The 13,849-nt window shown below is 40.6% G+C and overlaps 1 protein-coding gene across 7 annotated transcripts in view; it reads right to left on the bottom strand.

The window, feature by feature from the left end:
• PROX1 (prospero homeobox 1) overlaps positions 1 to 13,849 on the bottom strand; it is a 52,873-nt gene that overhangs the window by 23,938 nt on the left and 15,086 nt on the right. For 6 of the 7 annotated variants that reach the window (XM_017547531.2, XM_017547530.2, XM_017547532.2 and 3 more), the window contains exons 3-4: positions 11,658 to 11,765; positions 5,231 to 5,425 (exon numbers count right to left, since the gene is read on the bottom strand). In XM_017547531.2, the coding sequence (XP_017403020.1) occupies positions 5,231 to 5,425; positions 11,658 to 11,765 (303 nt within the window). Of the gene's footprint in view, positions 1 to 5,230; positions 5,426 to 8,907; positions 9,100 to 11,657; positions 11,766 to 13,849 lie in introns of those variants that run through there. The other variant, XM_017547534.2, reaches the window with a different exon arrangement.

The raw sequence follows: 13,849 nt of genomic DNA, 5'->3' as shown, positions 1-13,849 counted from the left end.
CCGCTTCATTATACTGATGAACACCTTGAATCCCAAAAGGACAGCGGTACAAAAATGAAGCCTCATGCATGCACAGAATCCTACCTCCACTCCACCCCCAGCCCTTCAACCCCACTTCCAACCTGGTGTCTTTACTGCACTCTCCTTCAAATTTGAGGCAATCATTCTGTAGAAGGAGTATGTTTCCAGGCAGCCATGTGTGTACATATATTTAGCGAACATTCATTTGGTCTCTTAAAAGATCAATTTGGCTTGTCAACGGTAGGACTGGCAAGGGAAGAAATGGTAAGGGTTTCTTTTTCTCCTCACCACCCACCAAGAGTGTGTTATGCGATTATTTAAACGGCTCAGCAGCTTTGAGGCCAAAAGACTGCAACAGCAGTGAAAGGCTTTCACTCATGTGCCAGTTTTCCAAACGATCACTCATATTTAAGTATCTATTTGGAGCAGGGGGAAGCGCTTCCTAAATCCACCTGTCCTCATTTTTCTTTAAAGAGACGACAATGCGAATGAAAGTCTTCCAGATATATTAAATCTTCTGGAGTGTGGGTTCTGTTGAAAGTGGGAGTAGGTTGGGAAGGGGGTAGGTATGGGCAGAGAACATATTCAGCAAGAGTGTATGTGTCTGTGTGTGTGGTGGGGGAAGGGTGCTGCTTTTTTATTTTCTATTTCCAAGAGGAAAGTAAGAAAACACATTCAAAGGTGTGTGGAAGTACCCTTCTTCCCTGTCATGTGTCACCCAGAAAATTGTCAAATCCACAGGCTCTAAGATGGAGTAGCTGCCCAGTGAGGTAATATTATTACTACCCTAGAAAATGGCATTCATAAGTCCACTAATCAGTGAATCAAGTTCTCCATTCAATTTATTTTGAAGCCTCCCATCCCCAAATCTCGGCCGTTAGTGAGGACAAGAGAGATTTGTCATTATTACTGGAAACTTACACCCTGCTTACAGGTAAATGGCTAGCCACTAAGGGACCCAGGAGGGATGCGTGGCTTGCCATGACATGGGAAACACTACCTCACGGTACCCAGGAATGAGAAAGAGAGCTCAGTGTGCCTAGATGAAGGAATCCGTCACATTATTTTCTCAACTTACACTCAGACTATCCCAAACCCTCCGACCTTTGGATGATTCTGCCATTTTCAGCTGCACTATATAGATAGGCTAAACTAGGTAATACAGTCCAATCTAGGTTGCGTGTCTTTTGGCTCCTTATGTTGTGCAATTAATCTTCGTGAGTTACACAAGTTAGTTGTCTCAGTAGAGGTCTTTGCAATACAGGTAAACCAGCCTCAGAAACTGACAGTGGTTGTCATCTTCTTTTCCTGCCACAGTTGTGAGGAAAACAACAAAAGCAATAAAATCCAATGCATATGCCCCTAAAGTCACAAGTATCAGTATGATTTAAAAACTGGGAAGGAATCCCAAACCTCCTTTTTGTGCCCATAAAAATTTTTTTGGAAGCTCCTCAAAGTGAAGTGAGAATGAAGCATAGAAATACATACCATCACACCTGGAAAGACAAATTTATTGTTGCCAATCTCATTAAATGTGAGGAGCAGGAGTGAAGGATACAGCCGGTAACTGCACACCGCTCTCCTGCGTGCTTCACACACTCACGCGCAGAAGCAAGACACCCACCCGTGTGATATGGCCAAGCTTCCTCCCGTTAGTACAAACTAAAAGTGTATTTTGTATTTTTCCCCTTTGGTGTCTTCTTCCACATCCCTTGGGTCTTCTCAATCACTCACCACCCTAAGTCTGCACACCATGCCAAGAATCCTGGCCATTGTGTAAACTGATACAAAAGGCAGAACAAGCTCTCCTGCCACTTAGAAGGTCCTGACTCATAAAGGCCAGGAAATGCAGGGTCTAGGAGAGGGGAGTGATGCAAGCCACTCCCTCTCTGCTGCTGATAAACCTTCCCCATCTGCTTTATTTTCCTTAGACCAGGGGTCAGCAGCCTCTCTAGCCTTGAGAGTCATCAGCAGCAGGGGCTGGACGGGGGTGGTGCTAAGCAGTGACAGAGGTGCCACCAGCAAGCTTATCATAGAGGCAGAGATGGAGTAGAAGGCTGAGAAAAGACAAGGGGTAGGAAGAGAAAGAAGGAAGAATAAAGCAGTAGTGAAGACACGTCAAGCCCCCTTCTCTCTCCCTGGCCCCATCTGCCTGCCCTCAGTTAGAATAGCTTGAAGAGTAGTAAAGCTTTGGGCAAACTGAAGTTTTTCTTGTTATTATATTGGTATCATTGTCATTATTATTACCCACGTTAAATAAGCCCTATATTGGTAAAACACTTAGAAGAGTCCCTAGAACATTGGTAAACAGTCAATAAATGTTAGCTATTTTATTGCTCCCAACAACTGATTGAGAAATCTGGGAATGCAATCAATAAGACATTTTATTATTTGACCGGCTACTACTAAGCTGGGTGACACGATTCCTTGGAATCGACTGGATCTTGGGGTATCGTGTAGACGTAGCTTCAAAGTCCCTCTACCATGTTTTAGCTCTGTTTAGAAATTTTCAAAAGAAACAACGTGCATAGTTCTCCATTTTGCCATCCTCTTCACTTGCTAATACTTAAACTGTGGGTTCATTTTACTTGACCTTAAGAGGAGAAACTTAAATATAAAAGTAAAGCCGTGCGCACAATATCAGTGAAGGTATTCAGCTGAAGGTGCCGGATCTACTTTTGGCTCTCAGCCACCGCCTACACTAGCGAAACTACCGCGATAAGAACGGTGGCTTTTTAAGCATCTCACTTAAGCAGTGACCTCCATGCACAAAGGTATGGAAAAGAAGGGCTCACCTTATCTGAAACTTTTGTCAGTAAATGAGCCAGACGGAGAGGCTAAATGAAAAAACGATGTCGTGATATTAGGATGACGTGTGCTGGTGGGTGCGTGTGTGTGCGTGTGGACGTGCGAGCGTGTGAGTAGGGGGGCAGGGCACACTCCATGGTCCTGCTTCTTTCTTCCCTTCTTTTCACTGAAGGAGGAATCAGACCCAGAATAGTCCAATAACTGTCCGAAGTCACATGAGAAGTGACAAAATTCCTGCCTAGGCCCCATACTCCTTGCAGTGAAGCAGTCTTAAAATAGACACTGCAGATAAAGGAGAGGTGGCCTGGCTGGAAGTGGATATGATTCACAAAGAGAGAAATATTAGATGTTAATCATATTAATGAGGATTTAGATGATGCTAAATGGAGCAGCTTGTCAGGTACCTCCTGATGCCAGTCGTCCCCCGTTTGTGTCATTTTGGCTCCTGGGCTGTGGGTAGGGGATTAAATTCCAACCAGGTAAGGTTTAAATAACCCTAAAAACCCTCGTGTGCACTTTTAAGGATTTGTCCTTTGGGGTATTTGATACAGCAAAAATGCAGAAGCCATCTCATGAAACTTGGGCAATTCTTTTGTGAAGTTTGATGTATGCTGCCAAACAAATACTTAGGTCATGATGTAAATAATTCACCAGCACACAGTAGAAATCTCTTAGCTTAAGGTTTAGGGCAACAGGCTTATCAGAAGGGCGGGGGAGAAATGACGCTCTTAATAAGATTTCTTTAAAATGGTTAGCCATAATCATATTCTTCAGCTTTAGAAGAAATCTGCTAGTGCTCTGTCATTATAGTGAGCCAGTGCTCTGTTACAACTGAGACTTTAAAAACAGATTTTAAAATAGTGGAGTAGTACATGAAGAATTTTCAAGTTTAATATATTTAGCAAAAAACAACAACAAAAAAAACACAAAAACACCTAAACTTCATTTATCGTACAAGAAATATATTAATCTTAGAGAGCAAAGATAAATTAGTAGCTTACACTATAACCACTCAAACTTTCAAAGAAAAACCATGACTTTCCCATTGCTGAGCTTCCATGTTTAGTTCTGTATAAGCCACTGTAACTTGTCTGCATTGCTAAGAACTGTAGGGACAAGAGCTGAAAAAACAGTGGGCAAGAAGGAAGAGTACTAGGGGTCACGCCCCTTAACTGACAGTGCTAGACCAAGGTGCCCTCTTTCCTTTGAAAATTGGAACTTCCTGGGTATTCCTGGATACCTAGCTACATGAAGAAAGCAAGAATATTAATATAAGGTCCAAGTGCACACAGATGTGGGAGAAAAAATTCCCACCTTCAAGGTGGCACAGCATCTAACCAAGATAATACAAGAAATGGACCACCTTTGTCAAGCCACAGCCCATCTGCTCTTAGCATCAGGGAGTTTGGCCTGCAGAACTCTTGCCATATTCCCACCTCCAACTATTGTTGCCACAGCCAGCAGGACTCAGCAAAATGCCTTTGTGAGTACTGGGAGATTTGCTAGTGTTGTCTCACAGAGAGTCATCATGTTGTGATAAAAACTGTTTGCTGAGGCACCACATTAGCCCATAAAGAAATGCCTTACTCATAGCCACACATCTTTCATTGATGCATGGATATTGCTTTCCGAGAATTCTCTATGCTGCTTTATGTGGATCTGGAATATACATGTCATAGATATATATAAGTATGTATGAGATTGTTTGTACGAAGAGCAGCATGCTTGTGAAGGTACATATAGGTGAAATAACCACGAGTCTCTCCTCCAAAAAGAACAAAAACAGAAACAAAATCCAAAAAAAAAAAAAAAAAACCAAAAAAACAAAAAACACAACCAATCCAAAAAAAAAAAAAAAAAAGATATCAGTGGATCTCTTATGTACTCAGTAAATTCTTATACCATTTCCTCCATAAAGAAAACAAATGTCAAAGTCAGAAAACATGGAATCTCTTCCCCATCAATGTTTCTAGACTTTTTAAGAAAATATAGTGTTGGTAGCTACGATTGCACATAACACATATCAGCTCACTGATATCTCGGAACCTAAATATGAAAAAGGCCTTTTGGAGTAGGGACCTCTTCCTTGGAAAATGAATCCCTCTGTCTTTGCTCCTTGCTGCCATTTTTCTTTGGATTCTACAGTTCCCTTTTCTGTGGCGAAATGAGTCTTCCACACCAGCTGGAAAGCCAGGGAATGGGGAAAAATGGCAGTGGGTTAGAGCCTTATGATTCCAGTGGGGACTACGGAAGCTCCTCATTGCAGCTTTACCTGATACTCTATTGGGGGATGCTTATATGCGAAACCAACACAGAAACAGACTTGGATACATTTCTAAAGAAGGTAAATTTTTTAAAAAAGGAAAACGGAGATGACCAAAAAATAAAGATTAGTTCCTACCTCAAAGTCATTTGCTTTATTGTAGTGCATGTTCAGAGCCCTGTACAGCTCACAGTCTCTGGTTATAGACAGCTCTTCAGTACTGGTGACCCCATCGTTGATGGCTTGACGTGCGTACTTCTCCATCTGAATGTAGTAAAACTCACGGAAATTGCTAAACCACTTGATGAGCTGAGAGGTAATGCATCTGTTGAACTGTTAAATTTAAATGTTGAGAAGGATAAGAACATTGCCATTTTCTTCATTGATTTTTTAAGTGTCTGAAGCATTTTTTAAAGTTCCCCTCCCTTCTTTACTTGGAAAGATACGTATTTAACTCCACCAAAATGGTGGCAAGAGAGGCAAGAGGAGGAATATACTCACAAGAAATTATAAAAACCTGTCCGTAATGGAAATCATATCACAACCTCTACCTTTCAAGTGAAAAAGTCACATTCTAAATCAGACTTTCCTTAAGCCGAACATCTTTATTTTTAACCATTGTTCTTCATCTTTCAGTAGAACAACTTGCATTTATATACTTCTTATGGACATTCATTGAAGCCATAGAATCCTGGGAAGTGTTGTTATTCCCAAGTACCGGAGGTATTATGCCACGTGACTCTACCACTAGTTTGATATACCTTTTTTTTTTAAATGAGGATTTGTATCTCCACATCACAGCCCCCTTCAATGCAGATAAATGGCCTTCCCATAAAATGGGAGGAGTTGGCCTTTGCTTATTTTTTTGGCAATGAGTGATTCCCGTGCCCATACAACTATGATTCCACTTAATGTTTGCCCATGGCATTCATATCTGATGAGGTCTGGTCAGGCCCCGGTGCCTGTTCATCTGCTTCCTGCAGCCAGCATTGGATAAGACCCACGTCCCCTTGCTTCCCTTGGTATCTCTGTCATATTTGGGAGGCGTGGTTAGGACACAGTACACAGATGGCATAGGCAGGACCTTTATTACATTTTTTAAAATGCCAAGTTACTATAACATGGTTAGGCCTCAAAACTTTGTTTACCAAGGTTTCCTGATGACCTTTGAAACGAAGATGGCTTCCTGGATGCACTGCAAATGATACCATCCTTATTGACAGTCCTCTGCTCACGTAAAGGACAGATGCGTCTCAACTTGCCAAGTCAAAACCAATAAATCCATACCTCTATATCAGGCAAGCTGACAGACAACCCCCTGCCTTTTGTCATCACAGGCATCCCCTTCCCTGGGCCCCCAGAAAAAGATGTACATTCATCAAAAATCAACAAAGAGCACTTATCAAACCCTGGCCATGAGAACATCCAGACTCCAACAAGATGACAGCTAAAGTGTGTATTGGGGCTCTAATTACTACACAGAAAGTTGTTTCTATACCAGCAAAGATAATAAGTGAATGAAAATTTATGGCAGAGGATGGAAGTCACAAGGAAACAGAAGCAGAGAGACTGGTGTTTCTCCCAAAAGGCCAACTTGCATCATAATTGCCATGGAGTTGCAAGGGCCCTTACAGATAATTGACCAGAAAATGATTAAGTCATCAGCAAATCGCTTCTGCTTGCAAGAGTTCAAACATGTACTTAACCTATCCAAGAATTATATTTTCACTCTGTGTGTCTGCTCTGTCTCTATTCAGCCTCGCGGGGAACCCGATTAAAAAGACAACTGAAGGACCCCCATTATCTGATCTTCTGGTTGCCGATTTCAATAGAACTTAAACCCATTACGATTTGCTGAACTTGGAGTTCTTTCCATTTTATCTCAGCAGTAAAATACACTGTCCAAATTTCCAGACACTGAGATAAGGACTACAGGCCCCCGTGACGGCTTACTGTTCCTTTTTAATTCTTTTAGAATAAGAAACAAAACATTACAAAATGATAGCAGGCTGTGCACTGGGGAATGAAAATTGCTTTGACATGGAGATTAGGCTTCTGCATTGTTACAAGACATTGTCTCATATGGACAAGAGTACTGTAGAGGAAAAAATAGAAGGGTATTTTTTTTTCTAGAATGGTCATGAATGACCTAATGGGGAGGACAAAAAAGTAAGTGCACTTGCCATTATTTACGAATGGGACATAAAGGGAGATTTAAAGCTTATTGTTGGAGAATGGAAATACCAGAGAGAAAGAATGGACAAAAACAACAGACTCCCCAAACATGAGACAAGCGAAATGACCAGCAGAACAGCCTGAAGAGCAGGGTTTTCCTGCACGAGAAGTGAACTAAAATTTGTTCAGTTTTAGTTGCTGGCTAAAAGCAAAAGCAAGTCCCCTCTTTTCTAAATGTTCACACTGGGGGAGAAAAAGTATTAAACTTTAAAGAGTTAATTTCCCTCATTCTGTAGTGGCTTACAAGAAAAGGATCAATTGTTCTATAAAGGAAAGCTCTGTAGTGTGTTAATGTGTTACTGCAAAAACTAATCGCTACAATAAAGAGGCTGTGTTTCCACAGTGTACGGTACTCTGTGACTTTGATTAATGCTTCCCACGGGACATCTCAGCCTCAATATGGGCTGAAGAAACTTCCTAAATATTCAATGAGCATGGTCAAAAGATGTATAAAACAAATCAATCTGACACCTTAATCTGGCTAGGCAGCAGTTGACTCAAGGGGTGGAGGGAATGAGATACATCATTTAACACTGCCGGTTTGAAAAGCTGTGAGCGTCTGTTCTTCAAAGCTAAAATGACACTGAATCTGTTGTACTTAGTGGTCTAAGAGTTATTAGTTTGTACATTAAAATCAGCACCCAGGAGTGAACGGGGAGCTGGTGCAGCCCATCGATCCCTGGCAGCTCTCTGACATTTGTCCACTTGTCCTTCTCAAAGGATTTGAAGCCCTGAAGAGCTGAGCTTTTTGTCTGGCTAAATGTCATTATGAGGGAATTAAGTTGGGCTCTCTGTGAGAACACAGAACTTTGTTTAGATTCTTGCTCTAGGAGTTAAAGTAGGTCGGCCCTGGTTTCATCCTTCATATACATCATCTCTGTAGAAGAACTCTTGGCATGCCAGCATCTCTGAATTGTATGATTTCCCTCTACCTGTTTCATTCCAAGGTAATTAGAAAGCATTTACCTCTTACCCAAGTGGAAGTCATTTGTGGGGAGCTAAGCACTGTATCCATTTCTAAGGAGAAATACGAAGGAGTGGACACCACCTTGGCCTGACTCACCTTCTAGAGCAAGTCAGAGGATTTACTCCATCTAGTTCTGTCCTCCAAGTGTGGCTTTGATGGACAACTACGTTATACCATATTCAGCAAACAAGATATTTTCTGCTCATGTTTGTTCTCTGTTGTTTTGTTTTATTTTTGCTTGCAAAATGAACTTTTGATCACTAAATAAAATTTCAGGGCCAGGCATAGTGGCTTACGCCTGTAATCGTAGCACTTTGGGAGGTCAAGGCAGGCAGATCACTTGAGGTCAGGAGTTCAAGACCAGCCTGGCCAATGTGGCAAAACCCTGTGTCTACTAAAAAAAATATAAATATTAGCCAGGCACAGTGGCATGCACCTATAATCCCAGTTACTTGGGAGGCGAAGGCAGAAGAATCGCTTGAAACCAGGAGGTGGAGGTTGCAGTGAGCTGAGATTGCACCACTGCACTCCAGCCTGGGTGATAAGAGCAAAATTCTGTCTCAAAAAAAAAAATAACCACAAAACCCCCAAAAAAGCAACTGAATAAAATAACTTTATGATTTGAAAGAGTACATTTTATTAGAGTTAGGAATTTTCTCCTAGATTAATGTGGCCACTACCAAGTAGAGGCTCATGTCTTTATGACAAGCACTACATGGTCTTGTTCCAGAAAAATGATGCAGGGTTTCATTTCTGAGAAGATCCTAAGTTATCTTCCCCAATTTCTCTAGTGGTTTCTTGAATCCTGGCCAAAATAAAAGTTTGGATTGTATATTCATATATAAAGAAATATCTATTTCTTCCAGCCTTGCAAAAAAGTAAACACATTTGTCTATCTGTGTATTGATGTCTAGCTATAGATATGTGTGTATGTGTATATTGTGCATACATGCACACGCACATATATATGTGTGTGTATACATTGTCTATATTCGAATTAGAGATTATCCTTAATATTAAAGAAATCCCAGAATGTTCTGCCATTGTTTTCTGAAAAATTTCTGGACCACCTTGCCTGGACTACCTTTCCCTTTCTGTGCATGACTTTCTACTCTCATCTGTGTAAGCTCGAGAAATACAAATTCATTTATTACTAATCAAAGAAAAAACATAATTAAGAAAGTTAAAAATGTACAATTCCTTCCAAAAATAAGAGAAATGACCTTCAGTGAGTTTCTGCTTTGCCTGATATGTCCTACTGTTTCCCCTCCATTAGAGTGGATAATTGATATGTAACCAGACTCACATATCCTGTAACAGCCTTCCCTTTCAGTATGGATAATGTATGGATAGAGTCAACAATCTGAATATTAGTGCTTCTGAAAATAAAATAGTCACTCAGGTATTTCATTGTTATCTACACAGAGTCAGTGGCCATTTGCAAAGCTGAATTGCTAGAGGCATTCTAGAGGAATGGGAACAGTTTCTTGTTGGTTTCTATCATGCGGTATTTATAAAGCTGCAGATCAATAATCTTCCCATTTTTCTTGCCACTACACAGCACACACATGCACGCATGCATGCACTCACACAAAAAACATGAATGTTTTTAATATTGACATCTGCTGTTGAGTAGTGTTGTTGGCCCAGAATGGCTGCTGTTTCCCACCCTCCAGGTGGCTGTGTTTCCGTGGTAAGTAAGTGACACCTATGTGTGCACTTGGTAAAGTTCTTTGGCCTCCTTCTGGATGAAAAGTACTATACAAAGAATATAAGGTATTGTCATTATTATTTCACAGCACTGCCGATCATTGCCCTAAAAGGAATGAGTAACACGGACATCTGCATACACAGACACACACACACACACATATATGTGCACACAATAACTCTTTCCTCCCTGTCCTCCATGTCCCCTCTTAGAACTATAATGTTGGGAGGATTCCTGAAAACAAACTTTCCAAGGTTCTACCAGACTTTAGAAAGTGGTCAGTCCTCAACCAGGTGACAAATTCCCTTCAGTCTGTCTCTTCTAGATCATCCTCCGCAAAGCCCAAACACTTTTCCTGGCCTCTGTGTCACTCAGCCTTGTTTGTGCTTCCTTAGTACTAACGAGCCATTTACGTGATGGACTTTCCCTGCCTCCCCATCTTGCCCAGTTTGTTGGCGCTGAACGAGGAGAAAAGAGGCCTTCCACTTGAGGAGCACAGCCAGGGAAGGAGAAAGATAAAAGGCTGAAGTTGATACACAATTCAAAAGCAAACAGGAGGGAAAACAGAACTTTTCTTATAAGGCCAAATAAAACATCAGTGAAGGAAACTGAAATGAGTTGGCCTGCAAAATGGGGCCAATGAAGCCACTTGGGCATCAAGCACAAAACAAGCTGCATGCGGGGAGCCGTGGAAGAGCGAGCGTGTTTTGGCAGCTTGTGAGTTCTCCATGGCAGAAAGAAGAACTTGTACATATGGGGGTGGGCAGGGGAGGGGTGGGGAAAAAACACCCACCCCTAATAAACTAATCTCAGCTAATGTAGTGTTTATCAAGTTCCTGGGATAATGATACCATGTGTGTCATTATCATCATCAAAACCCAATCTATGTTTTAAAAAGTTACAGATGATTAACACAACATCAAGTTGATGCAAACAATTACTTAAAACCCACACACAGACACAGACACACACACACACTCGCATACACATACACAGAGAACCAGGAGGTCCCAATATTCTGTAGAATGAGGGAGGCTGCAGCTGTAGGCCGACAGCTTTCATATCCTCATTTGAATAATGTGTCCTGAATCTGTCACTTTATTCATTCTCCTTATGCTCAGTGTACTCTACATCAACAACAAATTAAGTTGTAAATAAGAGACAATCATCACTTTTGTTTTTAAGCAGCTACTGCATAGAGAATTTCAATGTACGCTCCTTTTCGACAGGGGGAAAAAGAGGTGCTAGAGTTTGCTTTCATAAGCACAAATATGGGGAAACCAACAGAAACAAAAACAGAAACAGTTTACTGTTGCTGAGAGGAGGGAAAAAAGCATTCTCTAAAGCACATCCATCCATTACCAGCTGAAATTTCTTCAAAGAAGCTACTCAAACGTATAAAGACAGAGGCTAAGTTTTTCAGACTACATTGGAAACCCATGCAACTTATTAACACTATCTTTCAGTCTTAATACACAAGTGGCATCTTTGCTTAACACACCTTTAGACAAAAGGACAAGTGCATTAAATCAATTATAACACAGGTGTAGGAATTAAACCGATTCCACATTCGTCTTCATTAACTTCTGGGAGTTCAAACTACTGCCACATGCACAGAAAATGAAACAATTAAGAATAAAAAATGTCCCTACCTTTACATCGGAGAAGTAGGTCTTCAGCATATTGGAGCTGGGATAACGGGTATAAAAAAACATGAGCTTTGCTTTTTTCAAGTGATTGGGTGACAATCCTTCCTGCATGTAGGATGCAATTGGTTAAGGAAAAAAAAATCCATAAGCACAAGGACTCCCACCTCCCTCCCTCCAATCCCCACCTCCATAGAGTCTGGGTGTCCAGCAAGCTGCCGTGGGAGTGCTGCAAGGTATATGACACGGGCTATGGCATCCATTGCTAACTTGCTGGCATTTTCTCAGTGACCGTCGCCTGTTAGAGGTTGCCAAATGCAATGGTGAGGATGCACAATTGAGTTGCAGAATCTTGGCTACTTCAGGGTGAGGACGGCAAAGCATTTCTCTTGCTTTAGGTTGGTAGGCTATCTATACGTTCACTTGTTGCTAAGGAGACAAACGCACCCAACATGTACTGCACAACTCTTGTCATAAGAGTTTTTTTTTTTCTTCCTTGCAATTACAGTTCTGTTTGTTCTTCTCTCCACACTCTGCAGTTTAGAGCATATTATTCTGCTAATGTGCATGAAAATATAAAATGTATTATTTTTGAACACTGTTATGCAAGTTTCACATTTTGCCTTTTAGTGTTAATCTAATGGAGCATCTTGACTCACTTGCTTTTTATCTTATTATATCATTTTAATTGTTTCCTTTTAAATAATAGCTAAAACTTGGGAAGAGTAGTTTTGGCATGGAGATGACAAGGAGGGGGCTGCTGTCTCTTTTGTGAAAGCAACGGTCCAAAACCAAATACAATTTGCCTGTCTTGGATTTATAGTTAACTCCTTTGAGAGTGACACAGTAGTTGGGGCTAACAAATCAATACATGTGGGTTAGCAGATCAATAAATGGCCACTTACCCAAAATAAGAAGGCCTATTTATCTGGAAACATCATTACCTTTTAGATCTGTAAACAGCAGCAACTAAAACAGTTCCCAAGAGAATGTGAGGCTAACCATAACAATCCAGGCTTCCTGATTCTCCCCCAGATTCTTGGCACTCCTCAGCAGACTCAGAGCTGGGATGGCTCTGGTCACATCTGTGCCGCAGCCTGGCCCTGCCATTTCCTCAGCAAATTAATGGCTTTATAATTTATCAGAAATGAAGATGCACGTGGAGAAAATCAATGTGGTCCCCCACAAGGTCAATTAAGGGTCCTTCCTAGAAGCTTCTCTAAGGATTTTCTCTTAAAAGAGTGTCTGGGAAAATAAGAAAAAAAAAAAAAGAAAAGAAAATGTGCATGTGTGTGCAAACACACACACACACACACACACACAACTACCAAACAAAAATTTCACACCTTAGTCAGAAATGTCAAATAAACACAGATATTTAGGAAAGGTAAAGATTTCCAAATGACCTTCATCAAGTCTAGCATGACTAATCTGAAGAATAGAGGGAAACCAGAAAGTTACTAGAGAAGTATAATCAAATTAATATGGATAAGCTCTTGACTACTTATAACAGGGTGTTTAACCAAATATTCTGCTGAGAATTTGTTCAATTAACATTCCCTTTAATATCCCATGCAATTTAAAAAAGATCACCTTGGTCTGTAAATAGAAAAGTTAAATAGTGCAAGTCTTTTTTTGTTGTTGTTAAATTGAAAATAAACCCTAAAGAAAGAAATTTTGATTTTATATCTGTAAGCCAAAGGAGCTTAACTGAACTTGTGTTTTTGTTTGAGATCCTTAATGATTACAAAGACGATAATTTATGACTGACATACTTCTTGTGCCAAGGAGAGGCTGAAAGGCCCTCCAGTAACCTCCATTAGACTGATAGAGAAGACTAAAGGAGCCCAGCACACTTCAGGACCATCTGTCCAAATGGATAAGTGAAATAATAGTTGCAAGCTGTCTCCTACTGCCTTGTGATAAGAGTTTTAGGCAAGTCCAAACTTTGACAGGCACTTGCAGATCTGAGTTCTAATCTTTTCTTTCAGATGGCTACATTCAAACAACGTCATACATTTAATTCTAAGTCCCAAATCTTTTAAAATTTGGTCGTATACAAAATACAGAGTGTTTTTCTGTGTTTCTTAGATGAGCACTGAGCTACCAAAACTTCCTGAAGCTTTCAACACATCTAAATTATGCTAAGATGTTTTCATTCTTTTTATCTAAAAACAGTAAAATATCCATTTTATTTT

Source organism: Cebus imitator, unplaced genomic scaffold (genome assembly GCF_001604975.1).
Source record: "Cebus imitator isolate Cc_AM_T3 unplaced genomic scaffold, Cebus_imitator-1.0 Scaffold198, whole genome shotgun sequence".
In the NCBI taxonomy this organism is placed as follows: Eukaryota; Metazoa; Chordata; class Mammalia; order Primates; family Cebidae; genus Cebus; species Cebus imitator.
The sequence above is the reverse complement of the archived record's forward strand: the minus strand, read 5'-3'. Positions and strand labels throughout refer to the sequence as shown.